This window comes from Lepidochelys kempii, chromosome 7 (genome assembly GCF_965140265.1).
Source record: "Lepidochelys kempii isolate rLepKem1 chromosome 7, rLepKem1.hap2, whole genome shotgun sequence".
Taxonomy (NCBI): Eukaryota; Metazoa; Chordata; order Testudines; family Cheloniidae; genus Lepidochelys; species Lepidochelys kempii.
Window position 1 is genome coordinate 43,510,388 of NC_133262.1, and position 27,257 is coordinate 43,537,644.

The following is a 27,257-nucleotide window of genomic DNA, read 5'->3' on the forward strand; positions in this document are numbered from 1 at the left end:
TATCACACTGGTGCATTGTATTCTCAAATGCAGCTAGCTCTTTTTGGAGAGATTTTTAAGTGTCTATATATTAAATTATTTCATGAGAATTTAACTTTACATTGTCTTATTAGGAAGTCAAGTTACTTCGAATACTTTGCTTTCTTGAACTCCTTGACAAAACAGTGAAGTGTCATCACTTGCAGAGAAAAATGAGGTGTTTGGTTTATATTCACATTCTTGTTTGTTCTCCCTCTCTTTGCAGGGAAATTTGTTTGATTTTCTAAGGCTAACAGGTTGGCGTGGGTCCAAAGTACTTTATTTTGGTGACCATCTGTACAGCGATCTTGCAGTAAGTAGAACCATGTCTGCTTCTGTTTAATACCAACACTGCTGAATTTTTTGTTTTTGTTTTGTTTTTGTCTGCTGGAATTTAAGAAGGACTTAATTCTTGTCATAATTTTATATCCTGTTTTTACTGAGATACCTTTGCATGGATCCAGGTAGAACCCTCTCCTGTGGCTTTTTTAACTTAGTTTTCCTGTTTAAGTGTGTTTTGAATTTAGTGGAATTAGAATATTCCTATGAGAAAACAAAGCCCTGTTGAACTGAATGGTGTGGCTGTGTGTAGGGAGAAGGAGGCAGGTAGCAAGAGACTGAGTTTATAGGAATTGCTCAGATCAGTAGTTCTCAACCTTTCCACACTACTGCATTCCTTTCAGGACTTTGATTTGTCCTGCATACCCCAAGTTTCACTTCACTTAAAAGCTACTTGCTTACAAAATCAGACATAAAAACACAAAAGTGTCACAGCACTGTAGTACTGAAAAATTTGCTGGCTCTCTCGTTTTTACCATATAATTATAAAATAAATCTATTGGAATATAAATATTGTACTTACTTTTTTCAGGGTGCCCAATCCCTGCCGCCCAGGACTGAAACATGTAACTTTTAGTTTTGCAGGGCCCACTGTGGCACAGGGCCCCGGGCAATTGCCCTGCTTCCTAGCCCTGAAAGCTGGCCTTCACTTGCAAACCCTCCCCCCGACCCCCAGCCCCTCCAACCTGTCCTGCGATGGTTGAGAAACACTGAACGAGGCAAATATCTAGATGAGTTGATGTACCCCCGGAAGACCTCCGCGTATCCCATGGGGTATGCGTACCCCTGTTTTGAGAACCACTGGCTCAAAATCTTTCCATCGGCAAACGTTGGAGGACAAAGTGAGTAGAATGGAGCTATGTTACCACCACTGTGTCGAAGGAAAGAAAGCAGTGAAGAGAGATGGATTGGAAGATACAGTGATGATCTCCCTTTTCGTGTTAATTGTTGCTCATGATTAGGGCTTTGTTTTTGTCACAGAGGTCGTGGAAGTCACCGATTTTCTGACTTCCTGCAACCTCCGTGACCTCTGCATCAGCTGGTGTGGCTGGCCCCAGGGTCCGCCTGAGCAACAGTCCCGGGGGTGGCAGGAGCAGCCGCAGTTTGGCAGTTCCCAGCAGCAGTCCTGGGACGGCTGGAGCAGTGGCTGGGGAGGCTCCCTCCCTTCTCTCCTCCCTTCCCCCCCGTCCCGGGTGGCAGCTGAAGCAGCCACTGACCTCTCAGGCCTCAGTGCACGCCCCCCCTGCCCCCCATATACATACAGCTGGTGCCACAGGCTTCCCCCTGCCCCAAGATTCAATCAGGGGTATTTTTAGTAAAAGTCATGGACAGATCACAGGTGGGCGGGGGGAAGCCTGTGACCTGTCCATGACTTTTTTACTAAAAATACCCTTGATTAAATCGTAGCCTTACTTATGGTCACCTTTCCTCAGTTTGTTTTGGTATCCCCACTATGCTTATCTTAGCCTATCTTTTGTTGTAATACCATTGCCTACTGCCCATCTTATTCCTGACATTGATATGCTTTCATATTGTTTGGCAGGTACTCATGCTATTGTTGAATTATGATTTTAGGTGTTTGTGGTTTGTCACTGACATGTTTCATAGATTATAAAGCCAGAAGGGACCTCGTGATCATCTAATCTGACCTTCTGTATAACACAGTCCATAGGATTCCCCTGAACTAATTTCTGCTGGGTCTTGATTGAAAAATTCTCACTGATGGAGAATCCACTGTTTCACAGATTGCACTACCCACTGTGTTTTTACTATTTTCTGTGTGGTTCATCTTCTCCAGTAACTAAGAAGGCATCAGACCAAGTGGATAGTTTTGGCTATTGTGTCTGAGCTTCTGAGGCAATAAACTCCTAATACTGCAGTGCATGAATCACTACATCATGGGGACAAAAATCCCAAAGTGGTGCCTTTAATATGCATCCTAAATGTTAATGTCCAACTGAGGCAGTGTGGTCAGTGAGTTTATATTCAGAAAAGCAATATACTTGGCTGTTCTTGACTTTCTGCTGTGGCTCATTCTAATGGGTGGTTCCCTTTTAACCTGGCATTTGTTCAACCCAGTTGACTGTATTTTTTTCATAACAAGTATTGTTTCTAAGGTGCCAAGGGATCATATATTTTTCCCATGACCTGCTATTTGGGCCCTTTTCCAATCTGGCTCCCTCAGGCAAGAGCAGAGTATTCTGCTTTTATAATACAACAGTCTTAAATGAATCCATGGTGTCAACAATTCCATGTCTGCTTCAGAAGACGCCAATCATTTGTCTAAACAAATCTTTAAGGTCTTCCCTTTCTAAAAAGGGTAACAATTAGCAAGATCTTATTTCAAGTTTGCTGATGGCTCTCGAGGCCTATCTCCGTGAAATATACATCTGTGTATAGATGAGACCTTTTTTTTAAATTTAATTTTATTTTTTTTAAACGCAGCTAAAAATTGGCTCTGTCTTTAACCTGTTCATACAACTGAGACTGCAATGGGGCAAGGACTTATTTGGCTTTGTCTGCTGTTATTCACTGCGTCTGTGTGTCGGTGGCACTTTATGGAAAACTCTACCCCTGGCATTAAAGAATGGTGATGTAGCCCTGCAGTCTAGTGCAGAACTTGATTGCTTGGTCTTTTAGCTCACAGAACAAGGGGTGGAGGGTGTGTGTGGAAGAGGGACCCGAGTGTGTCATGTAAGAGCCCTCATCTCTGAACCAATTTAACTGCCCTGGTTTTGGAAGAGATTAGCAGAGACCTCTATTTTCTCTGCCCTACAGGAAGCTGAGGGCACCATTACAATGATGCTCCAGACCCTATGAGCCAGTATTTTCCATAGGATAAAAACACTAACAGTCAAGCCAGTGACACTAAATGGAGCAAAGCTGCTTTTCTGAAAACTCTAGTCCTGTTCCTCAAAAACCACTTACACCTGAGAGTGTTGTAAGATAAAGTGTAAAATTCTGGGTTGCTTTCTAGGACTTGATGCTGCGTCATGGCTGGAGGACAGGAGCCATTGTACCAGAACTGGAACCTGAAATCCGGATCATTAATACAGAGCAGTACATGCACTCGCTGACCTGGCAACAGGCACTCACAGGGCTGCTGGAGAGAATGCAGGTAAGATGGAGCAGAGCCAGGCTAATGAGTCTAACTAGCCTTCAAGTCTCAGAACTAGGGTTTAGATTTTTGGCTTGGGTCAGATTGCATTTGGTCTCCTTGTGCCCCTGTAGACTGGACCATTCTGATAAAACTGCTGCATGACATAGTATTACTACTTGTCTATTCTCCAATTAGGTCCCAGACTAGAATAGCAGTGGTGTTTTATGAATAAGAATTTAAGGTAGTGTGGCAGAGGTGGAGTTGCTGGTAGCATACTTTTTTTTTTGATGAGGAAATACAATTCCTTCTGCATACTAGTCTGGTGGTACATGGGGATGGGTGTCTACTACGCTGGCAGGTGAATAACATATCCTCCAAAATATGTTCCAAATCCTGCTGGTCTCATGGCAACCTGAAGTTCTAATTAACCATCTCTCATTCCTTCTCCAGTATCCTTTCCACAATTATAAAAGCAAGTGGGAGGGCTAACTATCAGAAGAATGTTACTCTGATTTGTGAAATAAAACAGACTGGAAGCAGCTTTCCTGTCTGTCGCTAGGCTTTCAGTTCCACTAATTTAATAAATGATGGCACTTTTCATAAGATGGTGCAAGTCCTAAAATCAAATCCCTGCTAATGGAGTTTTTAAATCAGTGTAGGTTATAGATCCTCTGCAGAGCTCAAAGAATGGTTTTGCATGTTATCTGTTAACTTGCTAATCATGACTAAGAAAGCAGTGGGTGAGCACTTACCTTTCATCTCTGCAGACCTGAATTTCATTCTGGCTTAGTCTAATAGGGGACTGGGGAAAATGAGTTTCTGAGATGCACAAGGCAATTTAATGTCAAAGAAATTTGTAGGTGTCAAAACTGATTGGAGGAAGATTACCCTATGCATGTGCTATGGCAACATCAAGCCACTGCTGTTACTGCTTCCCTCTTTAGTCACCTAAACTCCTTCACAAATATAAGGCAAAAAACCCACAGTGTATGACTTAACCGATGTTTTCGTGAGGATTCTTTGTATCCTCCACAGACATTAATATGCTATAAGCAACCAACGCTCTCTGCTAGATAGTGTTGGGGGATTAACCAGTGACTACTCTCTAAACCAAGTAGTGCATAGTTGTGATGCATCTCCTAGAGCGCAAATACTAGAGAGTAAAAGCAGGGAATTTGGTGGATTTACAGCCCGTCTCACAATTTGTATTTTTTCTTAGTCGCTGACACTTACAATTATCAACAGTAAGGAGAAAATTAAAGACGTTGCTGAGCTCCAAGGGCCATAGACAGATAACTGGTACCTAGTTGATAGTGCCACTATCACCTGCAGGAAAAAGGATTTGAGAAAAGTCTGTGTTTAGATTTAACTCTTTTACTGGGCTTTTTTGTTCTAGATGTATCAAGATGCAGAATCAAAGCAGGTGCTGCTGGAATGGATGCAAGAGCGTCAGGAAATTAGGTGACTCAATGTATCTAAATCTGAGAGTGCTTTAGGATGAGCAAACTTCCCTTCCTCGCAGAATATTTCTGTGCAAACTCTAAATTTGTGAATATGCTCCTATGAATGTAGATACCTTGAAATCAAGGGTTGGATCTCCAGTGCCCAGTTCGTTTCTGATGATTGTAGCTAGTGAAGCAGTGCAACTTCTAAAAGTGAAGCTGGGCTGAGCTTTGTCCTTTAGTCAGAGGTCTGCTGTAAGAGATTTCTCTGTGAAATCGAATAGAATTTTTAAGCTAGCTACACAGCTATCTTTTCACAGTGCAGAAAGTATTGTCATTCCACCTGCATTCACTCCACTGATGCAACCACTTAAATGACAGATTCCACTCCAGATTGTTTTCATTGCTATCTATATTTTTCCATCCAAAGAAGCTGACTTGGCAAGTCCTTACTCACATGAGTAAGTGTTGTAGGCTCCAGGCCTAAATGCGTAGGCTTTCATCTTCCTTGTTCACTTCAAGAGCTTGGCTAAGGAGCCTACTCACCGTTTACTTAGATGAAACTAGGCATCTTGAACAAACTTGTTTCAATTCAGCCCTGATGAGTCTTGCTTTATCCTGTTAACATTAAAGTTTAAGCAATATAGATACATAAATTCTTCCCACAGGGCAGGACTCCTATGGCAGGCGTGGAATGACTTGGCAGCGGATATCAAACCATTGTCTTCATCCTCCCTAAGAGGAAATTGTAGCCCTTGCTGCTTACGTTCACTAGGTCCATTAATACCATCACTTCTGGGTAATCTTCAATTAAGGTTAGACTCCAGTAGTAATCTCTTGCTGTCTTTTCTATCACAGCACAGCCCAGCCCATAAGGAAAGTACCTGCCCTGGTGGTTTTGGTACCCTGAAATTTTAAAACCTTGTGCAAAGTATCTGTTTCCAAGGTCTGAATTGTCAAAATTAGTTACAAAATCTCTGTTAATAATTTCTCTAAATGTTAGCCCGTGCAAACCAAGTCCTCTCCTTTCAGGTCCCTTTCGAAGAACCTATTCAATCCTCAATTTGGGAGCATCTTCCGAACCTTCCACAACCCAACTTACTTCTCCCGGAGATTGATCCGGTTCTCTGATATCTACATGGCATCCATCAGCTGCCTGCTGAACTATGATGTGAACTTCACCTTTTTCCCCCGGCGCACCCCTCTGCAGCACGAGGCGCCCCTCTGGATGGATCAGCTCTGCACCGGTTGTATGAAGACCCCCTTCCTGGAGGAGATGGTGCACATCCGATAAAGGGAAAGTGTGTGAGCTGAACTTTACAGTAATGTAGTGCTAGAATTGTTTGTACAAAGGGTCAGGCTGTTTGGCCATGGATTGTCTATCGTTAAAGGTGATTTTAACACGGGTGTGGGTTGTGCGTTGTCCCTGACCATCACTGAACCTTGCCTTCCAGCACTTCCAAATATCTTCCTTGCCAGCAAATTGGTGCTTAAGTTAAATGGAAGGGAGATATGATTGACTATTTTAACTAGCAAAGCATTCTCAGAGTTGGGTAGGTAGAAGTAAAACAATCACAGCAAGCTTCATTTCATGAGCCCCTAAAGTTTTTAGAACTCCATCTTCAGTCCCTGCCCAAATTCTGGCCCCAATCTTCTTATGGGGTAGCTGAAATTAGGCTCCTAACACTGCAGTTAGGCACCTTAGCTAGAAGTGGCCCAATTCTCAGAAGTGCTAAGCAAACCCACCACTCTTCTCTCCCATAAATTTAAAGCTTTATTCAGCGCCTCTGAAAGCTGATTTTAGGCAACCTAACTTTTGAATGTTTTGGTCTGTGAATATAGTGGCTTTTTTCCTTCACTTATAGAAACAGTTCAAAAGCTAAGATCTTGACACACACTGCTTAGAAGGTGCATTTTTGCAGCCTTTGAAATTAAAATATGTACTTGCCATCATTTGCCATGTCTTTGAGGATTGTTTTGAAAAGCATTGAAGCTAAATTAATCACTATATTATAATGGATTTTAAATCTTTGATTATGTCCTAGTCTTAAATATATTTAAGTCAACACTTAGTTTTCAGTGTTAAAATTTATTTGCTGGAAAAATCAATTAAAACACTACCTTAAATGACATAGCTTTGTTTTATAGTAAAGAGCTTAGAGCTCTCATCTTTTCAATAAGATGAGCAATGCCTTTGTATTTGCACAAATTGAAGTCATGGGCTGGTGTGAAGCTACAGCACCCCCTATGTAAAACTGAGATTAGAATAAGGCCTGTTCGTATTCTTGACTCATCAAGGCTGTTCCGACAGTTGTGGAAGAGATTATTCTGATTCAGTATTGGGGGTGCGGGGGGGAAGAAAGAAGGATAAATTGTGATCAGGCATGGAGAGGTCAGTGAATCTTGTGTTTAAATATATTTTTCCAAAAAATGAAACCAGTGTTGTTGACAATGGATGGGGATTACTTCATGCCCTTTTTGGGTAGGAGACAGTGATTTCTAGCTATAGCTCTGCCTCGGCTTCTGTTTAGGTAGAAAATTCACAATGACAAACTTTGATTACTTTTTTTTTTTTTACAAGAGGTTTGTGGGGCTCAAGTGCCCCACCCCATCCCTCCCCCATCTTGAAGTAGATGCTGAATTCTGTAGGGAAAGAGCTCCTAACAAAGCCCCCCTCTTCCCAATGGCTGACCTGGCAGAGCAGGACTCAGAAGGCAGTTTTTAGAAGGCTTCAGGTACTGTGGAAGGCCACAGCAGCACACCTACATCCACAAGCAGTAAAAAACCAAAAACCCACAAGGAGCAAGAAAAACTATTCACTGCCTCACCCTCCTGTGCTGAAGAAGGGGAGCTTTCTGACTCTTAATCTGAGCAGGACTAAGGGAAAACTCAACAATGATTTACTTTTGGTGAGAAGGTTTGAGTCTATGTTCAAAAAGGCCTTTTATAGGCCATTACAATGTGGGCCTTGTTTTCCAGTAAGGGGCTGTAGGTGGTAGGGCATGTTCCTCTTAATCCGCCTTTCTTTTGTTCACTGCTCTCTACTTTCCAGACATAGGAGAATTGCAGGAGATCCTGGGCTGTAGAATGTCTCAATGCCCTTTCTGCTAGCAGCATCTCCCACAAGCTTACCCTGTGGGCTCTCTGCCTAGTGCATTGGGTTTCCTTTGAAGTTCTTTGTTACTGATGATTTTTTTCTACATAGCTTTGGAATGATTCATGGGGCTGCAACTATGAACCAACTCTGGGAGCTGCTGAATGGAGGAGCTCAGACATAGCAGGATTGTGGGAAACCGTGGAAAGGAAATTGATGTTTGAAATTTTCCATTCAGTGTTAGGGCTAAATTTGTGGTGTGAGATGCTAAAGATTACTGTATTCCTCTTATGCACTAAGGCAGCACAGCCAAGTGCATGATTTCCTTTACTGTGTGTAAGATATGTTGTAGGAGCAAAACTTGCTTGCCCTAAAGAAATCAGGGCAGAGTCCCCCAAGCACCAGCCCTGGAGTGTCTGCTTCTGAGGAGGATGGATTTGGTGGGGAATGCTAAATAACTTATCAAGAGCTGTGAACTGACTGACTGCTGCATAATGAAAGTTTATCATGATGGAACCTTGTTTTCTATGTACTGTAGCAAAAGGTCAAGCTCAGGTTTGAGCACCTTTAATCTGTAGTAAAGTTTTGGTACATGAGACTTGTGCAGCTAGGGGAAGTATAAAAATATCAGTGGCTATAATTACAAGAAATGGCATCTTTCATCTTGTGTGGGAAGATACAGAAATTTGTAATTTCACCATTCCACATCACAAGAGTTTTATCTGGGCTGAGAACATTAGGATAGGTGAACTTCATTTTAAAAGCTACATTGTAGATTTGTGCCTATTCAGAGAATTCTTAGTGCATGTGTGGCTTTGAAGGGGAAGGCTTTATGTGCCTAGTAGACAGACTGCCAGTGGCTTATTGCTCTGTGCCAAGTTTAAATCCCATAGCAGCTAGGGAAAATGTGTAAAATAATCCAGTGCCATAAAACAGTATTAATGCAGCAGCTGTGAGGACAGTAGGTAGAATAACTCTGGCAGTGAGTAGCAACTCTAACCACAGTTGGGAACATGATACCTCAAGTGCATAAACAGGGTACCTGTCCTGGTGACTGGATGTTAAATGGCTTTGAGGTTTTTTTTTTTTAAACATTGAAACTATTCCACCTTTTGTTTGAACACCAAAATAACTAGCATTAATGTAAATAACTTGTTAAACATTGCTATATCATTTGAATACTACTGCATTCTCTAGTGATGTAATGTCTTGGACTATCATGTTGTGATCTGTGACCCTGGAATTGTAATGTGTATGCTGCAACAGAAGAATGTTACCTCTGCTGTAGGAGCATCTGCCATGTTGTGGTGGCAACTTTACCACTTGACAGACTGGGCATCCTCTAGATGCCTTTGCTAAGACATAGTATAGCCACCCAAATTTGATGTAATTGGTCTTCAAATAAATAGGAAACTCAAGTGGATGTTTGGCTCTCTGAAAATTTAACACACCAATGGTGGTTGTGTGGTTTGAGAATAATTTGGAATGTAGCATGTTAAAGTTCTTGTCTAAATAACTTTCTGTAGCTCATTATGGTAGGTTCTTTTCTTCTAAACTTATATAGAAGTATGGTAAATAAACAAAGTATCACAGTATGAAATAATGGTTTACCATCTGGTTTCACTTAACCAATGCAATTCTAACCCCTAACAGCTGAGAATCTGACAAGGAGACTTGTTCTCAAAGTGCAGTTTATTGAAGAACCACAATACTAATCAGCAAAACAGTGCAATGTGCACAGACTTCAGGCTAAGCCTGTTTGGAGAGTCATCACTTGATTAAAGCAAACAAACCAGCTGAATAAAAAGGCATTTGTCATGCTCACCCCTTTAAAGGCTTAGATTTTCTGGCCAGACTGTTTTTCCAGCTATCAGGTGCTGTGTGCCACTCCATTATATATATAATTTAGCCCTGGAGGATTATGACTGTGTAGTACTGGCTATATTTTACAAATGGTACTATTTTAAAGCAACATTCTTCAGATGTATGTAGTGAATTTCCCCTCCTACAGCTATGGAAGAAATCAGTGCAGAGCACCAAGTGGCAGCCTGGCATCATGTGTTCGCTATTCCAGTGAAAGTTTTCTTAGCTGCATCAACAAGGACATTCACTAGTCATCAGAGTAACTGCAGGTATGTATGTCTTAGGGTAGTTCAACTGAGGTATCTTAGCTGATGAGTTTGTCTGGTTTACTGTTAACCATTAGCTCACTCTTCATCTGCTTACCCCTTGCAGGACATGTGGGCAAGCTCCACTTAGCACTAGCATGCAGCAAGAACATGGTGGTTTATTTTCCCCCTTTGTTTGGCTTGCTGTATGCTTTACTCAAGAATTCTGCAGGTGTCTGATAAATCTTCGGCCCTGAAAGAGTCCTGAAACAGACATAGAAACTGTTAGCATAGTCCTCAGCTGGCTCCTAACTTGACAAACACATCCTTTAAGATTCTAAAGTTAACCCTTGACTCACTACATGTTTAGCAGCAGGAACATAAGGCTGGTTTCCTAGGCAATTCCAGTTCTGAAGGGGACTAAGGGAGTTCTCACTGCCCTGACACTACAGCGAACATCTTTACTGCAGTCTTCCCTACATGAAATTGCTATAGAAGTAGCAGCAGGTTGGGGTAAGAAGGGGACATCACCCTACCTCTATACTGATCTCTCCCCTGCAAAGCCTGAGTAAATAGACTAAGAGAAGAAGAAGTTTCTCAGTGGAAGAGGATACTGAGTCCTTGCCTGCTAAAACCCAGCTGTGGTTTCTGCCATCTAATTTATTAAATCAACATTGAAAACTTATTCACTGAAGCTTTTAATTCAGTTTATAGGTGCAGGGTGTTTGCTTTTAACATGGTTAAAAATGTCAATGGGAGTTCAATGCCTGGACTGAGAAGAGATTCCCCTTACCTTAGGTCAGGTCTACACTTAAAGGATAGGCTGACCCAGCTGTGTCACTTAGGGAGTTGGATTTTTCACACAGTTAAGCCATCTAAAGCCCAGTGTAGACAGCAGTAGGTTGACAGAATAATTATTTCATTGACCTAGCTACTGCCTCTTCATAAGGTGGACTAACTATAGTGACTGGGGAACCCTTGTAGCAAGTGACTATGCTGAAGCACTATATCTGTTTAGACATGTCCAGAGATTCCTCTCTTGTCTGGCTCAAGCATCCCTGTGATAAGTGCAGATTAAGGGTTGTTTTTACATCCTTACCAAATCCCATTCACCCCTACCAAGCATGAACTCTCCTTCCCCCAATTTGGTTAGGTTCTAAACAAGTGGTCTCACTTGTTTTGTTCTGATGAAACATTTTCTTACCTCAAATGGTTCACACATCAAGCTCTGGGCCCCAAAGAGAGGATTTGGGAATGACACTAAGGGTGGGTTCCTGGCCTGCTCTTCCTCTTCCAGGTCAGCCTGTGTGCAAAGGTACAAGAGATTAGGTATCGATCTTCCACATCCTCTAGAGGTGAGTTCATAATTACTGCAGTCTTGAGCACTTCTATGGTTCCTTGCATTAACAAGGTAGTGAAAATGAAATTGAATTACAGACTCTAGTTAGTAAGGCAGTGGAGTTTTTTCTTAAATGTAAAATCTTTTCCAAGATGCACAGAAAGGTAATTATTTTTATGAGCGATCAGTTAAGAGTAATTTAATCCATATTGCTCATTTACCTCCCACACTGGTTTCCATATTTCTAGCTTCCTTCTCCTCATACCCATTTATACCTGTTACCACACAACAATGCAGGTTTAAGGTGCTTAGCAACTTTTTAACATGTTCCATTGCCTAGACCAGACTCTTTGGTAACCTCACTCTAGTTTAAGCTGTAATTTACATGTATGCAGTCTGCAGACACCACACTACAAATTATCCAGTTCTTCCCATAGTGGCTAAATCATAGGCCTGGTCTACATAGCTATGGCATGAGGGTCAGGCTATGCCAATCTAAGCCCCAGTAATAGACACAGCTAGGTCAATGGAAGAATGCTTAACTTACCAGCACAGGAAATACCCCTGCTGTCACAGTAGTCTGTGTCCACACTACAGAGTGGCATAGCTATGGCACTGTAGTGCCTACAGTGTAGACATGGCCCTAGTATTGCAAGTTATGGGGGCAGCAACAACCCCTCATGAGAAGAGAATGTTGCAGTGACCCAAATTCTCATTAGATCTAGGCCAAGAGCATAGGGCTGTAGTAACACTCCTTCATAAGCTGTGACAGTATAAACTGGAAGGTCAACTACATCAAACAATCCTTTATTGCAGCCTTAATAGTTATTTTCCCCCATGTCCCATGTGCAATGGCTGTCTTACCTTAAAGAATTTACTTGTAGTTTAAACCTCCCTCCACCCTCATGTTTAATAATTTTGATTAAAAGTAGGTGTGTCTCTCACCCAAGCCAACTCTTTGGGCTTGTATACATGGTGCAGTAACACGCACCAACTGGCCTGCGTAGACCCTCCTGGCACACACTAGGGAACTTTTAGGATGTGCCAGCAGTGGCCAGTTAGTTCACAAAACATCTGTGTGCATTAGAATTTGCTTCATGTAGACAAGCCCTTAAAGATGAGAATTCTTAGCACTTCTCCATCCAAGTTCTTTTTCCAGAAATACATCCTGGGCAATAGCCTAACACCAAGCATAACAGATGGAAATACGTCTTGGAAAACTTTCTCAATGTTTTTATGGGGAAACTATTCATCCATGTCCAAAGGCCACATGTAAATGCGACTCGACAGGGAGAGGTTAGCTACGGGCTGACATTTAAATGCATCAGAAAGCAAAAAAACCCACAAGAGTTCTTAGCTGCATGCAGTCACCCAGTTTGGCTACTGTAACAGCTTGAGCTCTTATGCATATGACCATTGCAGTAGGATAACAGAAATGGTTTGTGCTTTAGTGAGAGAAGCTGAAGCAAGGTGTTTTTGGGGTTTTGTTTGTTTATAGCAAATATACTTTTCTCCAAACCTGAAAGTAGTGGAACTGGAATCCTGGGGGTTTTATTTTTTGGTAGTAATAGGACACGCCGGCAACAGCAAATAACAGCAGCACCACAACAGCAGCGGATGTTACCCCGATGGTCACAGGAGGAGATGATTTTGTAGCATTAGTAACCTGTAATAGACACGCTAGGTTGTTTTAGTTCTGTGTTTAAGGCAGTTCTTCATTATGTATTTTAAGACAACTGGTGTGTTAAAAAAGCGTGAACTAAACTTTTTCACATCTCTGAAATAGAGAGCTGGCTACCTGGAACATTTATGCAGGTTTTTATTTCCCCTGTGTGCTGCACTCATTCCTGATCTGATCCCATCTTACACACACAGCTCAGACTGGAAGTGATCAACTATGTAGTAGAATAAACCAGTTAGTTCACTATCCTACTACTGCCCGGAAGTTTCAAAAGAAGCTATAATACATACACTGATGCATCTCATCATCACTACACTGGTTACCTTACATTCCGTTGTGATGTAAAGTTGTCTCCTCCCTTTGCAGATTTGGGACATGCCTTTACTCAGCACTATTACATTTTCAAGGCATGCAGCAATAGGCCGAACGAGAGGAGACTAGCTCTCTTTTTTTGTTGGCTGGTGGCCAAAAGAGTGCATTTTTCAGACTGAAGCTATCCATTGGATTACTTAACAGCAGGGGCCTATGTTTTTGTACTGGTGCCACTTGTTTGCTCAATGCTGTTCTCAATGTTTTATAGTCCAGTCATAGCAATGGCTATGCAAATACATCTAAAAATGTACAGGTACCACACTCTCTCATGTCTTTGAACTGGCCATTAGCTGGTCTTCCTGTCCCTTAAAACAGCAGGCAGAAGGTGAGGAGGGCTGCTCTGCCATGGAGTTGGAGGCCCACCTGCACCAGGTAGGCAGAAAGGATGCCTGTTCCAGCAATGATCAAGGAGAAGAGGACAGACCTTTGCCGGAAAGTGAAACACTCAGGTATAGTTCTGTGCAGGGAGGAGGAAGTAGTTGGTAACTAACATACATGATCTGAGGTCAGAAGAACTCTCTGATGTGTATGTATAGCTCATTATACTACAGGAGAACTAAAGGGTAACTGACTCGGTATGCAGAGCCATTCACACTAAATTCATCCCTGTGTTGTATATCAATACAGTAGGTATATCTTAATACCTAGCAGCCTCCACCCAAAGATCTCAAAGTACTTTAATTTAGCTTCAGCCCACTTGTGCTGTAGCTAAGTATTATCTCCATTTTACCAGTGGGAAAACTGAGGCACAGCAAGTTTACGTTACTTGCACAAGCCTCAGCTGTAGCCTTGGGCCCAAATGACCAAATAATTCTTGCTTTGCTTTACCGGGATTTCCTGCCACGTTACACCATACAGAATGCATTAGGATTGGCTATATGAGGACACACACTAACACAAAGGTCTGTTGATAAAATTCTACATGCTAGCGACTTCTAAGGCAAGCGCCCTACCCTTACCGAGCTATCTCCCTGCTCTCCACATCACAGCTACCCCGAAGAGTGGGAGCCCAAGCTTGTGTGGCCCCAGTCTGATTCTTCACTGCAGCAGTGCAGAGTACGGCTAGGCTGGACTCTATTTAATGACACAGGCCGCAACACAGTAGGGCCTTGGTGAGCGCACCGAATGGGACTCGTCCTGTTCTGATGCAGGGTAACCAAACCCAACATGTGTTCTTAAACCTGCCATTTAAACTCTCAATGGAATTGAACAAGCAACTTGCCTGATTCAGATGCACAGGCTGCTGAGGCATCCTCAGTGGCCCCTCGATGGCATGAATGATTCCATTGAAAGTCAGAATGTCCCACTGTACTATCAGGGTATTATTAATCACTTTGGAACCCTGTCACAAGAAGAAGCAGCAATATTAAGGGACTCAATGTGAATATGTTTTAGAAAAAGCCTTTTTGGACAGGAAACGTTACCCATTACCTAGACGCAAGAGAAGCTGGCTGAGTACTGAACTGGCCCAACATACTTACAGGGGGATGCGTGCTATTCAGCAGGGGAGCGTCTGCAATGAGAAGGTTGTAGCCGGAGCAGGAAGGTATAACGGTACCATTGGTGAGATTGGAGCTCAAGAGGAGAACATCACTCAGGGAGACATGGAGCTTCAGCTCCTCCCATGTTAATTTCTGAGAAAACAAAGTTTAGAAGTGAGGATGAGGCAGAGTCAAAAGCAGAGGGAAAATAAGTCAGGCATTTGCTGCTCTTTCAACATTTTAGTTGTATGCTGTCCAATGAGTCAACGGAGAAAGACTTCTTGGAGTGCAGTGTAGACAAGGCCCCAGACTAGTTCTTGCATTCCAAGCAAAAGAGAGCCAGAACAAACTTACTTCAGACATAAAACCCACTCAGCCAGTCTGGAGCATTTTTCCCTAATCCTTCAAGGAAGCAACAACACTGTATTCAAATGGCTATTAGTTCTGTGTCGCCAGTGATGAGAGAATCCCATATTCTCTCCAGCTTTCTCACCATATTGACCCCAAAGCCAGAATTCAAGGGTACAAAGAGAGTTTTATATGCGGTGTCATTGGAGAGGAAGTTGAGGAACTCAAGTCCATCTTGCGTGGCGTTGGTGTAATCCAGTAACATCTGGAAGAGAGAGAGAGAATCCTAAGTGCCAGCCTGAAGCTGCGGGTTTGTCAGAACATTCTGGCCAGCAGAACCCAGGAGATGTCACGTGAATTCTCCCCACCTTTGCTAGAATAGCAGAGACACTAACTGGCAATGAGAGGAAGCAGCTTGACTCTCCCACTGTGCATGGCACTTCAGAGAGCACACAATCTTGTCTTCCATTTCAGTGATTTTCGTTTCCAAACCTTTGCGATCTGGGGATTCCCTATTATTCCCTTCTTCGCTTTGCTGAGGAGCATGTCCCTTCCCACTTCCCCGGCTAGAGGGAATGTGGCACCAACACTTACAGAATAGAAGGTTGAAAAGTTGGAGTGCTCAGCCAGCACAGCCAGGAGATCTCCATTGCAGGAGTAGCCATCTCCAATGAACCCATCTCTACAATTACACCTCACATCTGCAAAGGGGAGAAAGATGTGAGCGGAACAGGATTGGGTGTGAGCTCTTCAGACAACAAATACACTGAACTATTGCTTAGGATTTCTGTCCATGCGGAAGGCAGCTGTGGTCCAGTGGATAGAGCTCTGGACTAGGCGTTCAAACCCTGGCTTCTCTGCACCACTGTGTAAACTTGGGCAGCTCACTTAACCTCCCAGTGCCTTAGTTTCTCTATCTGTAACAGGGAGGCTCAAAACACTTACTTGCCTTTGTAAGGCACTTTGAGATCTCTGGTGCTTTATGTTATTAAATAAGAATGTTCAGGGCATAAACCAATGTAGTGGAAACCGGCAAGTGACAGCGTATTGCAGATGTGTTGGGTAGGTTTTCCCCTTGACACTGTGGTGTGTGCATAATCAAAAGGAGCATAAATTCTTGATATAACACACCTTTGAGATACAAACATGTGTAATCACATTCCCTGCTGCAGATTGCAACAGAGCCAATACTGAGTCTCTCCATACCTTTAGCTCTGTAGCAGAAAGCATCCCACCTCTCAGTCAAGTTTTTTCGGGAGCCATAATCCACAATGCCAATGTGGTTGGAGCCACAGCTGGGGGTCGGGTATACAGTTGGGTATCCTGCAGTGCCATTATTGAGCCAACCAACTAAGCATAGATGGAAACCCATCTGCAATAGGAAAAGAAGTTGTCCAGTGAGAGACAGGATTGTATGAGCCATGAATCAGTTTCTATAACGGCACTGGTTTCAGAGTAACAGCCGTGTTAGTCTGTATTCGCAAAAAGAAAAGGAATACTTGCGGCACCTTAGAAACTAACCAATTTATTTGAGCATAAGCTTTCGTGAGCTACAGCTCACTTCATTGGATGTGAGCTCACGAAAGCTTATGCTCAAATAAATTGGTTAGTCTCTAAGGTGCCGCAAGTACTCCTTTTCTTATAACAGCACTGATTCATTTTAGTATTCTCTACTGAAAGCCCTATATAAAGGAGATACTCCTGCCCTTGTAATTCATACACTGCTCTCCACTGCCCAGCCTGGAAGGACATCATTTTACTTAGGCAAACAGAAACCTGATGCTTCATTGGCATAAAGCATTATTTTTTATTGGGCAAGAGAAAGACAACCAAAGTTGGTCCAAAAGTTATTACCTCCCGCACTTTCTCTCTCTAATGTCCTGGGACTGATACGGCTACACCACCACTGCATACTGTTCATTTGCCTGGCATTTATCCAGCCCATCGAAGCTCTGGGGCACTGTGGCTCATACACAGCTTCAGCGCGATCCCATCACAGAAAAAGAAGTGCAAGGCACCTGGCACTTTGAAGGGATAATATCTATTGAAATAGCTAATGGCCATGTGACTGGTGTACCCGGCTGCTGTAATGGACACACTCAGAACCCTGTATAAAAGAGCACTTGCCCTAGGTTGCTTCCCACATTGCTGCTAAAGCTGGGATTCCAACCCAAAGGAGAGGTGCCAAAAAGCCAAAACGAGGTGGATCACTGCACCCATCACCAACCTGGCGCTTTCAGGCCCATTGAGGTACGAGAGCTGGCTCAGCTGTGACTCTGCTTTTACCTGCTGAGCTGCTGAGAGCTGTTGGAGAGTGGCCAAAGCAGCGTCTTCAGCCAGGCAGGCAGCCTCAGCCTCCCCGTAGGTGAAGTTGTACTTCCCTCTTGGCGATTGGAGGTGGAACACGCCAACGGTTTTGTCTGGAAAACAACCATGCCAGTGCATGTCACTTCTCAGGGAGCTCTCTGGAAACACAGGTTCAGGGCCTGACTGGGAGAGAGCCCTCTGATCTTACAGCCGAAAATAATCTCGGGCACAATTTTAGGGGCATTCGATTATTCCTGCAAATCAGCAAGGTGGCTGCATCTGAAGATCCAACATAATATATATTTATAAAGTGCCTTTCACCTAGACCCTAAATACTTATCTACACAAATGTGTGTGTGTGTTTCTCACTCTCACACCTAGAGAGCAAGGGCCAGATTCAGCAGCTGCTGGACACCACACTGGCAATGCCAAGCAGCCAGTGTACACCACTGAATCTGACCTTGCAAACCTAATCTACTTTTGACATTTTAAAGGATATACACACATACCAGCAGGGTTATTTATCATTAAAATACAGCCACTTCTGGGGGGGAAGATGGAAGCCATTCTGCACTAGTGCTCCCTAACTCCGTACTGGTTATTGACTCAACCTAGACTCCAGGGGAACAGCACCACCTACTGACCCAACTCCACCACTTCCTGCTGCATGAGGGCTTTTCTTCGAGTCTCTTCCAAGCAGCTTGACCTGGTTTAACTTGTGAGATTTCACACATTAACAAGTGACAGAGGCAAGAGAGTGAGAATTTTAAGGTACCCTTGAGCCCCCACTGGGTCTGAGGTAGAAATCTCAGGGGAGGAAACAGGCTTTATGTCTGATAGAGCCTGGGGCCGGAAAACGGGCTACCCATCTCCTCTATGCGGGGTGGTCTGAAATAAGAGGCGACAGAACTGCCTCTGCCTCCCCAACTCCTGTTTTCTGACGAGGAAAGTGGTGGCAACAAGGACTCGTACCATGAAAGTGCAGATCAGTGCAAATGGCCTCGGGGTGGCAGTGGCCGTTCTCTTCCAGGCAGCGGTTGGTGGGTGGCACAGCTTCCTCCAGGCACTGAATTCCATTGCCAACATAGCCCACTTTGCACTCACACTTCCGAGCATTCTGCAACACAAAGGAATCCCCGGGGCAGCAGGGAGGCCAGTCCCAGCGCTCAGGAAGCCCATGATCTCCTGCTGAGGCCTGGCTGGTTCTAGCAATGGGGTTGCTGACCATCCTGAAATTTCTGGGCGAAGTTTGACCATAACAGGACAACCTCCTGTCTTGCAACCCAGGCTGAGCTCCTCCCTGGGCCTGAGAAGTGGTGTGATCTGGCGGTGCCACCAGAGGCCATAATCGCAATGTCACAAGGTGACCCCGTGGAATATGCTCCCAACGTGGTGGCCCTACCCCAGAGAGGGGATGGGCTCAGTCACTGTGGGGGACAAATCCTATGTCCAGCCAAACTTACATGGAAAAATGCCCCTCCCACCCCCCAGGATTGCAAAGCAGCTCCGTGGCTGCCACTCCCGCCACAGGACTGGTGTCACTCCCATGGCCCTTGCCACCCAACCTCTTGTTAGGGGAGGGAGGCAGCAAGCAGAATTGTGTAGCACGGCCGCTGGCCTTCTTCCAAATCCTCTCTGCACACTGCCCTGTACGGAGCAGGGCTCCACAGCACAGCTGTGACACCCCCCCCCACTCCCGCCTTCATGGGCTCTCCCAGTCCTGCCTCCCACTGCAGCAGAACAGTCACCAGCCCCTCTGCAAGAGACCTGGTGCCACTGCGGGGGGGAGGCAGCTTTTTCCCCGTCCCACAGGCAGTCCCTCCCACACCATTCTTTGTTCCCCCCCACACTCTAGGGGACCGGGTTCACTTTAGGCAGAGAACACGCCATGCTGTATGGGGAGGAACGCTAACCCCTGAAAGCTAGCAGCAAGGCAGGCTTCCCCAGCCTTCGGAGTATGGCACACGGTGACAAGAGAGCCCTGGGGAATCGGGCGGGTTGAATGACTGGGGAGGCATTGACTAGAAAGCTATTGCTCATGGCTCTTGCCATGTAGACTAGCTGCTGCCGTTGCACCTGTGTGTTGGGGTCAGTGTTCCTCGTCCATCTCAATGCTGTTCCCACAACATGGGCAGGGCAGCCAAATGCCTTTGGTGTTCACGACATACTTACTGGCCCAGTGCTGATGCACAAGGCGTGCTCGCTGCAGTCTCCATTCCTGCCATCCGCACACCTGTCTATGGGGCTGCAGACGTAGCCATCTCCCTGGTAATCCGGTAGGCATGTACAGGAGAGCTGAACACCCACCTGAGTGCAGTTGGCATGCTCGCTGCACCCTCCATTGTCATCCCGGCACTGGTCAATCACTAAGGCAAGAAAGACAGTTCAGCCTTTTAACTCAGCAGGCTTTACAAGGGCCTGATCCTCCAGCCCTTGTTAGCGGGACAGTCCCCAGTGTGACTTCGGGAGAGTCCTGCCTGGATCAATCTTCTTTCACAAATACCTTTTTGGTCTTTTCATACCACAATTAAATATTAGCAAACTAATGGCAGTGGGTGTAATTAGAGAGTAGCTGTATACTGCAATGAGCCTGACAGAATAGGAATATTGCACAATAATGGATACAGGGACTGGTATTTATTAATGGCATTCCCTGTAGATTAAAATAGAAACAGATCGTATATATTAAGGCTGAGATGGAATTAGGCATCCAAATCCCTTAGGCAGATTTGAAAATCTCAAGCCTAAATACTGATTGGTTGATAATGTCCTGCACTGTGCCATTTAAATACAAAGCACCTGCATCATTCCACAAAGGTTTGGATCAGGGGACTCAAACATGCGGCCTGTGGGCTGCGTTTCCTGCGGCCTGCCATAACTCCCCCGGCCGCCCCTCCTCCACCCCCGAGCGTGCTGCGTCCCCGCTCCTCCACCTACCTCCCAGCACTTCCTGCCACCAAACAGCTGTTTGGCAGTGCTTAGGACTTTTCAGGAGGGGGGGGGGGAGGTGGAGAAGAAGCAGGGCTGGGGCAGGGATTTGGGGAAGGGGTTAGAATAGGGGCAGGGAAAGGGTGAAGCGGGGCAGGGACTTTGGGGAAGGGGTTGGAATGGGGGTGGGGAAGGGGTTGGAAGAGTCGGGGCAGGGCCTCATGGAAGGGGTGGAGTGGGGGCAGGGCTGGGGGCAGCAGGGGTGTCAGTGATGCGGCCCTCAGGCCAATATACTAGTCCTCATGTGGCCTTTGTGGTGATTTGAGTTTGAGATCCCTGGTCTGGATGATTAGAGGAGTAAGTGTTATTTCCCCCATCTTTCCTTTGTCTGATACCACCTTAATTTGTCTTCATTCTCCAAACTAGCCACACCTCCACATTTGTCAGAACACTAGAGATTGCCCAGCTCAGGCCCAGGCCATATGCTCCAACTGTACCTGTGCAAGTTCTTCCATCTCCTTCATAATGCAAGTTGCATTCACAGATATTATCGGCTCGGCAGGAGGCATTGGGGTGGCAAGCTGGGGAGCACACCGGCGTTGCAGCTAGTCACAGAACAAGCCATTCAAATCAGTAGGTTGCACTCTGCATGCAGATGCATCTCCAAGTCCTACTGCAATCTATGCTCCACCCTCCCACTCCAGGCTCAGTGCAGCTCTGCTCCTGCATCTCCCGCCACTCCCTACCTCAAGCTGGGGCTGGTCTCCATGCCTCGTTCCTCCCACTGTAACCTTCATACCCTTTGGCCTGCTGATCCCCTGGCCTGGAGCAACATCCCTCTTTCCAGTCCACCTCACTCCTCCTGCTTGACCCCATTTCCGTCCCCTGGCTCCCCATCAGTGCCCTTCACCCCACAGGCTGCCTAAACCCTCCCTCTTGCTCAATTTAAATAAAAATGAGAACTCTCCGGATCATTCACATCCTAACTTCCTGTATCTTTGTTCCAACCCTAGTTGCCCAAACCCTCAGGTGTCGTTATGGGCCAGCCAGGTCTCCAGTGGAGACCAGCGTTCTGTTTTAAAAAGCCAACTTTTTCAAAGTATTTTTGAAACCACTTGTCTGCTCAGATCATCTTGAACATGATCACGTCTCAGGGGGCACATTTGGGTTCTTTAGATCAATGGGTTCCCAAGATACAAGAAAAAAAATCCTCTTCTCTGAAGCAGATTGGCAGGATCAAGTCTGCCTTAAGTCTCTGCAGAGTTAGGGCCCTATGCAGTATAATAATTCAGGGCCTGATTTTGAGAGGTGCAGAGCCCAGACAACTCCCATGGTCTTTATTGTGACTTGATGGTGCTCAGCACCCAGCAGGATCAGGCCTTCAATTCCCACCCAGCACTGAACAATCACACTTTGGGGACTTCCTGCCCCATTTCAGAGCTCTTCATGGGAACATTATAAGAAGCAAAGATGTTCCAAAGGGAAGGGTTGTTCCAGTGTTCAGCTCAATGGTGTTCTCACTGTAGCAGTGTATGGCAGGGATTGTTTGGCTCAGGTTGCCACATGTTCTGGTGCACCTGGGTCTGCTCCTTAATACCCCCAGATCTACACTATGAATTCCCTGCCCCTCTCTCCACACGGTTCCTCTTATTATGTCCAATTCTGGCTGCTGCTATCGTCTACTGTCAGCATGTCCATGGGCCTTAGCTAGGCGTGCTGGGCCAAATTTTTAAACTCAAATGTGGGGGTCCAAACAGAGAAACATGTGAGCAATTGCAGCTGCCTTCCCACACGCCTGCAGTGCTGTCCAGAATCTCTGGGTATGTCTGCACTGCAGCTGGGCTCCCAGCTCAAACAGACATTCACACACTAGCTTGGATTGAACTAGCACCTAAAGTAGCAGTGTGGCCATGTTGGCACAGGCAGTGGCTTGGGCTAGCAGCCCTAGTGTGTTCCCAGGAGGTCGGGCGGGATTGGGCATGGACAGTCAGCCCGAGCTGCCACTTGCAGCAAAGGCCACTGGCTATCTTCAGGCACTAGCTCAAGTCAAGCTAGTGTAACCCATGCCGGCATGGTGTGGTGCTCTGTCTCCCTCTAGTGGCACCTTGACTTTAGAGATTGATGAGTCCTCCACAAGCTTGGCTAACAGCCATGTGGCTTTTGGCTCATGCAGTAGAGACTCATTCATGAAGCTTCAGAGATCCCATGTTCTGTCCTGCCTGCTGACAACTGGGGTTTATAGGCATTACACTAGCACAGGTACATCTACCCAAGCTGGGGATCCCACCTCTCAGGTACTGCGTCCGGACTCCACGCTCGCCTCATTCAGATTTCTCCTACAAACTCACTTCCACAGCATGAGCTACAAAAAATAGTGCTTGTACGCCAACCCAGCCACAAAACCTCACCCCAGCTGAGCCATCAGAGCAGAGCTGCTTTGCAGCAACGTGTCTGGATGCTGTAAAAATAAGATAGCAACAGATGGACTCATGCATCCAGAGCAAACCTAACAGGACAGAGATAAATTTGATAACCATGAAATAAAAGACAACATGTGACTGATGCTACAGGTGCCCATTCACAGAACCACCTGCCCAAGGGAAGGAACGATACTTGGGAGTTTCACCTGTAGAGTCAAGTGTAAGTTACCTAGTTTGGTTTCGCAGCGCTCTCCTGTCCATTCCTCAGTGCAGAAACAGATCCCATCCCCATTCAAGCCTTCATTACACATCCCATTCTCTGTGCACTTACACTCTGCAAAGCAACAGACAGGAAGATAAGAACACACCTGTAAGATGATCCACTTGAGAAGGGAAGGGTAGCATTGGAAGATGGATTTTGGCATATGGCTACATGAGGGCTCTGTGTAGGCCTGGACTTTTAGAATTATGCTTGCAGAATTTTTCACGGGCGATTACCACAAGTCTGTGTGCAATTGTAAAACTGCAGCCAGGAACTCTCGCTACTTGTGCTGATGTCCATGGCCTCTTCCCCAACACCCGTCTGTGCTCGGTCCAGGGCATTGACTAGTGATGGACCAACTAAACTTTGCTTAACCTCTCCTGGAGGGCTCCCTTCCCCTCTCTGCTCTGTAGCCCTCTGGCAAATGCCCTTAGCTTTCTTTTTCCTCCCCTTGGCGGCTTGTGAGTCACTTACTCAAAATCCCCCGGTCAGTGAATCCCTTTTAAACTTTCTCCCATGCTTGTGAGTCCCGCACATTGAATGCCAAACCCAGGGAAGGAGTCTAGGTTTCATGCTTCTTAACCCTGGTCTTGTCTTCCTCTTGGCCTGACACAGCACATCAGGGCAGCACTGACCCCAAAAGAGACTGCAGGGGGATCCAATGTCTCGCAAGCCCATCCAATTCAGGACACATGGCAGCTCTAATTAGAAGCCTGTCTGATTAGAGGCCCATTCACACCTCAAAGCACATGCTTAACTCTCACTGACATGGATGGAGCTGCTTAACTGCACCAAGTGGGGAAGAGGGAGCGTCTTACACACCTTAAAGGCCTCAGCATCAGTGAATTATAAGATTGAAGCAAGTGTACTGGGAAATACCCAACTCGGCCTGGCCTTGAACTGCCTCATGTACACATCACAGCCCAGCCTCTTACACCTCAGGAAAAATGGCAGCCAGTGTTATTCAGCTGGCTTGATGACAGAGTCCTGCAGAGAGGGATTAAGAAAGGGTGCAGCTTCCCCTCCACAGTAGCTATAATCTGATGACCTCTCTGTTATTGGAATAAGGACAGTTCTATGCTATCATAACCGTCCCAGCGGCCACAATGTGCCGTTCACGTAAGGGTAACCCCTCACACTGATTTCAGTGAGAAGCTATGCTTAAAATGTTAAAATTGAGAGCACAATATGAGCCCAGAGTTTCGGAGGGGTTTTCCTTACCCCTTGGAGCACAGTGCACTACAGACCAAACAGTCGTCATTGCCTATAGAAACTGCTCCTCTAACCTCAGGTCTGACAGACGATCTAACCCCAAGTCTACCACCCCGTCAGGTCAAACGAACTAATCCCATCCTCTGCAGTCTGTTCAGTGTATTGCACAGACCACTACGATGCGCACACACATCACGGTCATTTCTGGTTATCTGTTTATAGGTCTGTACCTTGGCAGCCTGGCCCGTATCTGCCTGGCGCACACAGTTCACAAGCCGTCCCAATGAAAGCCTCGGTGCAGTTGCATCGTCCTGACCCATCAATCCTATCATCACAAGTACCACGGTTACTGCAGGGAGCCTCCAGCCCTCCTGGGCAGACTGAAAACACAGAGCCTTGATAAGTTACCCAAACTGGAGACTAGGCAAGAAAAGGTTCCTGCTTTTCCTGGAGGCAGGGAAAACTACTCATAAAAACTTGGTTAGTTGTTAAAGAGTGAATTTGGTGGGTTTACTGGATAAAGCTAGCGTTCCCAGTCTACACCCCCGACTCACCACAGCTTTGGTGTCCCAGCATCCACTGGGCCTCACCTCACCCTTGGGATGGATTCCTCAGGGGCTGCCTCAGGTGGTCCTAACAAAGTCCTGGTGAGGTGCACGGAAGGGATGTTCCCACAGACTCTCTAATGCGTGCGAAATGTCTATGGGAATAACCCCTTGCCATGACTTTCATGCAAAAATGATGAAAAACCTCATTTCGCTATTGCATGTCTCCTGACTCTCCTAACTTGCTTTATATAAAGAAAAGGAACTGGCTGCAGCAGCACTATTGGTTGGGATAACACAGGAAGACAGCACTGCATCGGTCACCATAAGATTATCTTTGCAACATAAGGGCTAGAAAGAAAAAATTGCACACAGAGAAATACCATGACAAAAATGTGACAGCTACCAGCCTTCATGGTGACCCATCAAAGGAGCATCTATGGGTAGGCACCACCATCTGGCTAAGAGAGGACACCTCATTGTGACAAGAGAAAAGAATTCCTTTGTGCCAGGGGTGGGCGCAGCGGTGCAGATTTCTCACCCTGACAGTCTCTTCCGTAGTGGTTTGCACAGCACTGCGGTACCCAGCTGGCGGAGAAACAGACCCTCCTGCACCCTTTTGTCAGGGACCTCCGAAGAGAATGCCAGCGACTGCCGTTATCAAACACTGACGGATACCAATGAGGTCTTGATAACAGATAGTTGCGGTGTGAAAAATAAGAGAATCTGGAAAACGGATTTTCGTAATAAAAGCAAGTCTGGCTTTTGCCCTGTGGGGAAAATGACAACAATGGGTCAAAACTGTCAATATCCTGGGGTTTGTCCCAACTAGCTACTTCCCCGCCCCTTAACTAAAGGGAGAAACTTCTCCAAGGACATTAGTAAAATTGTTACAACTAAAAACCAACTCACATACTGGAGGAAGGCGCTACCGATATTCCTTTTTCAGTATAATCACCTTACAAATGGTGGCAAGGGATGAAGGACAGAGAAGACAGGGGCAGGTGGCGGTAGAAATCCGTGTTTGCAGACTATCAGGCAGTCGGTGGTACATGACAACGCAGAAAATGAATTTGGCATGGAACAATCAATGGTCAAGCTGTCAAGTGAAAACTTGTTGCCTCACCAGGATCAGAGTGGCCAGGCTGGTGTGAGCATAGGTACAAATCTATACCCAGGAGCCTGTTGCTGCGCCTTACCAATAATGTCACACTTAAGTAGCCCCTGTCATCCCAGAGGTCTGCAGCTACATCACCAAAGAACAGCAAGCTCTGAGGTGGAAGCCAGCAGCCAACCAGTGTGCACATGTGTAACTCCATTGTTCAATGTATGTTCTCTGTCTTCCTCTGTGCATCATGCACAGCGAAGAGGAGGTTCCAGCAGGTGCCAGCCAGGGGCATCAGTACTTTAGTTCAAGCTGCATAGCCTCATGCTCTTAACTCAGGGGGTCCCAGGTTCAATCCCCATTGATGACCAAAATGACAATGCACTACGTGAGGGTTGGCTCTTGGCGTATGGGCCAAGCTTCCAGGGAAAATTCTTACAAAAAGTGACCTGAGCAGCAAGGACCCTGGGTTTTAGGGTTAAATAACAGTACCCAGGTTCTGGTCCTGGGAAGGATGAATTGCTCTTTAATTTCCAAACCAAGGTTTAAACTGCTAACCTGGCAATAAAAGAGCCTTTGCTGTTTGGACCCAGCACTCCTGGCTGACACCAAAGTAGCATGAAGATTGCTCGAGTCTACAAGAAACAGCCAAAAAATCCAATGGCCATTCGGGTACTTGATGGAAAATGTACGGCTATGATAGCAGAAGGCCCCAACTCCCATAGCAACTCAGCACCTCCCGACACCACTGCGAGGTAGGGAATGATCCTCATTGCGCAGGTGGGGAACTGAGGCACAAGGATTAAGTGACTTGTTCAGGGTAACACAGGGAGTCTGTAGCAGAGAAGGAAATTGAAGCCAGGTCTCCTAAATCCCAGCCCAGTGCCCTGACCAGGAGTCCATTCTCCCTTCTACACTCCTGCTAATGGGCACTGCACAGGAAATGCCGCCCCCACCTCCACTTTGCAACTTGCCCAACTAAGCTCTTAATTAAAAACCAGCGCCCTCTACAAACCACTGAGCTGTCTGGAAAGTTATTGGAGAGGAGTGTCCTGTCAATGGAAGCAAGAGATGCAGCACAAGACAGCCACAGGCACTGAGTGGGCAGGTGGCAGGCATAGCTAGCTGTTCCCAGATCTGCCAGTGCACCTCATTC

At 45.7% G+C, this 27,257-nt stretch overlaps 2 protein-coding genes across 6 annotated transcripts in view; one reads left to right on the forward strand and one right to left on the reverse strand.

The window, feature by feature from the left end:
• Positions 1-6,854, forward strand: part of NT5DC2 (5'-nucleotidase domain containing 2) — a 58,589-nt gene extending 51,735 nt beyond the window's left edge. The window contains exons 11-14 of one of the 2 annotated variants that reach the window (XM_073352445.1): positions 245-331; positions 3,335-3,475; positions 4,854-4,918; positions 5,932-6,854. In XM_073352445.1, coding sequence (XP_073208546.1) covers positions 245-331; positions 3,335-3,475; positions 4,854-4,918; positions 5,932-6,193 — 555 coding nt within the window. In that variant the 3' untranslated portion in view covers positions 6,194-6,854. The remainder of the gene's footprint in view (positions 1-244; positions 332-3,334; positions 3,476-4,853; positions 4,919-5,931) is intronic. The other variant, XM_073352446.1, reaches the window with a different exon arrangement.
• Positions 6,855-9,667: 2,813 nt separating this feature from the next.
• STAB1 (stabilin 1) overlaps positions 9,668-27,257 on the reverse strand; it is a 100,555-nt gene continuing 82,965 nt past the window's right edge. For 2 of the 4 annotated variants that reach the window (XM_073352441.1, XM_073352440.1), the window contains 15 exons: positions 25,538-25,766; positions 24,682-24,831; positions 23,207-23,311; positions 21,055-21,162; positions 19,802-19,995; positions 18,602-18,746; positions 17,609-17,742; positions 16,529-16,694; positions 15,917-16,023; positions 15,468-15,587; positions 14,975-15,127; positions 14,716-14,835; positions 12,960-13,106; positions 11,306-11,404; positions 9,668-10,365 (listed from right to left, as the gene is read on the reverse strand). In XM_073352441.1, coding sequence (XP_073208542.1) covers positions 10,315-10,365; positions 11,306-11,404; positions 12,960-13,106; positions 14,716-14,835; positions 14,975-15,127; positions 15,468-15,587; positions 15,917-16,023; positions 16,529-16,694; positions 17,609-17,742; positions 18,602-18,746; positions 19,802-19,995; positions 21,055-21,162; positions 23,207-23,311; positions 24,682-24,831; positions 25,538-25,766 — 2,028 coding nt within the window. In that variant the 3' untranslated portion in view covers positions 9,668-10,314. Of the gene's footprint in view, positions 10,366-11,305; positions 11,405-12,959; positions 13,107-14,715; positions 14,836-14,974; positions 15,128-15,467; positions 15,588-15,916; positions 16,024-16,528; positions 16,695-17,608; positions 17,743-18,601; positions 18,747-19,801; positions 19,996-21,054; positions 21,163-22,844; positions 23,016-23,206; positions 23,312-24,681; positions 24,832-25,537; positions 25,767-27,257 lie in introns of those variants that run through there. The other 2 variants (XM_073352442.1, XM_073352443.1) reach the window with 2 other exon arrangements.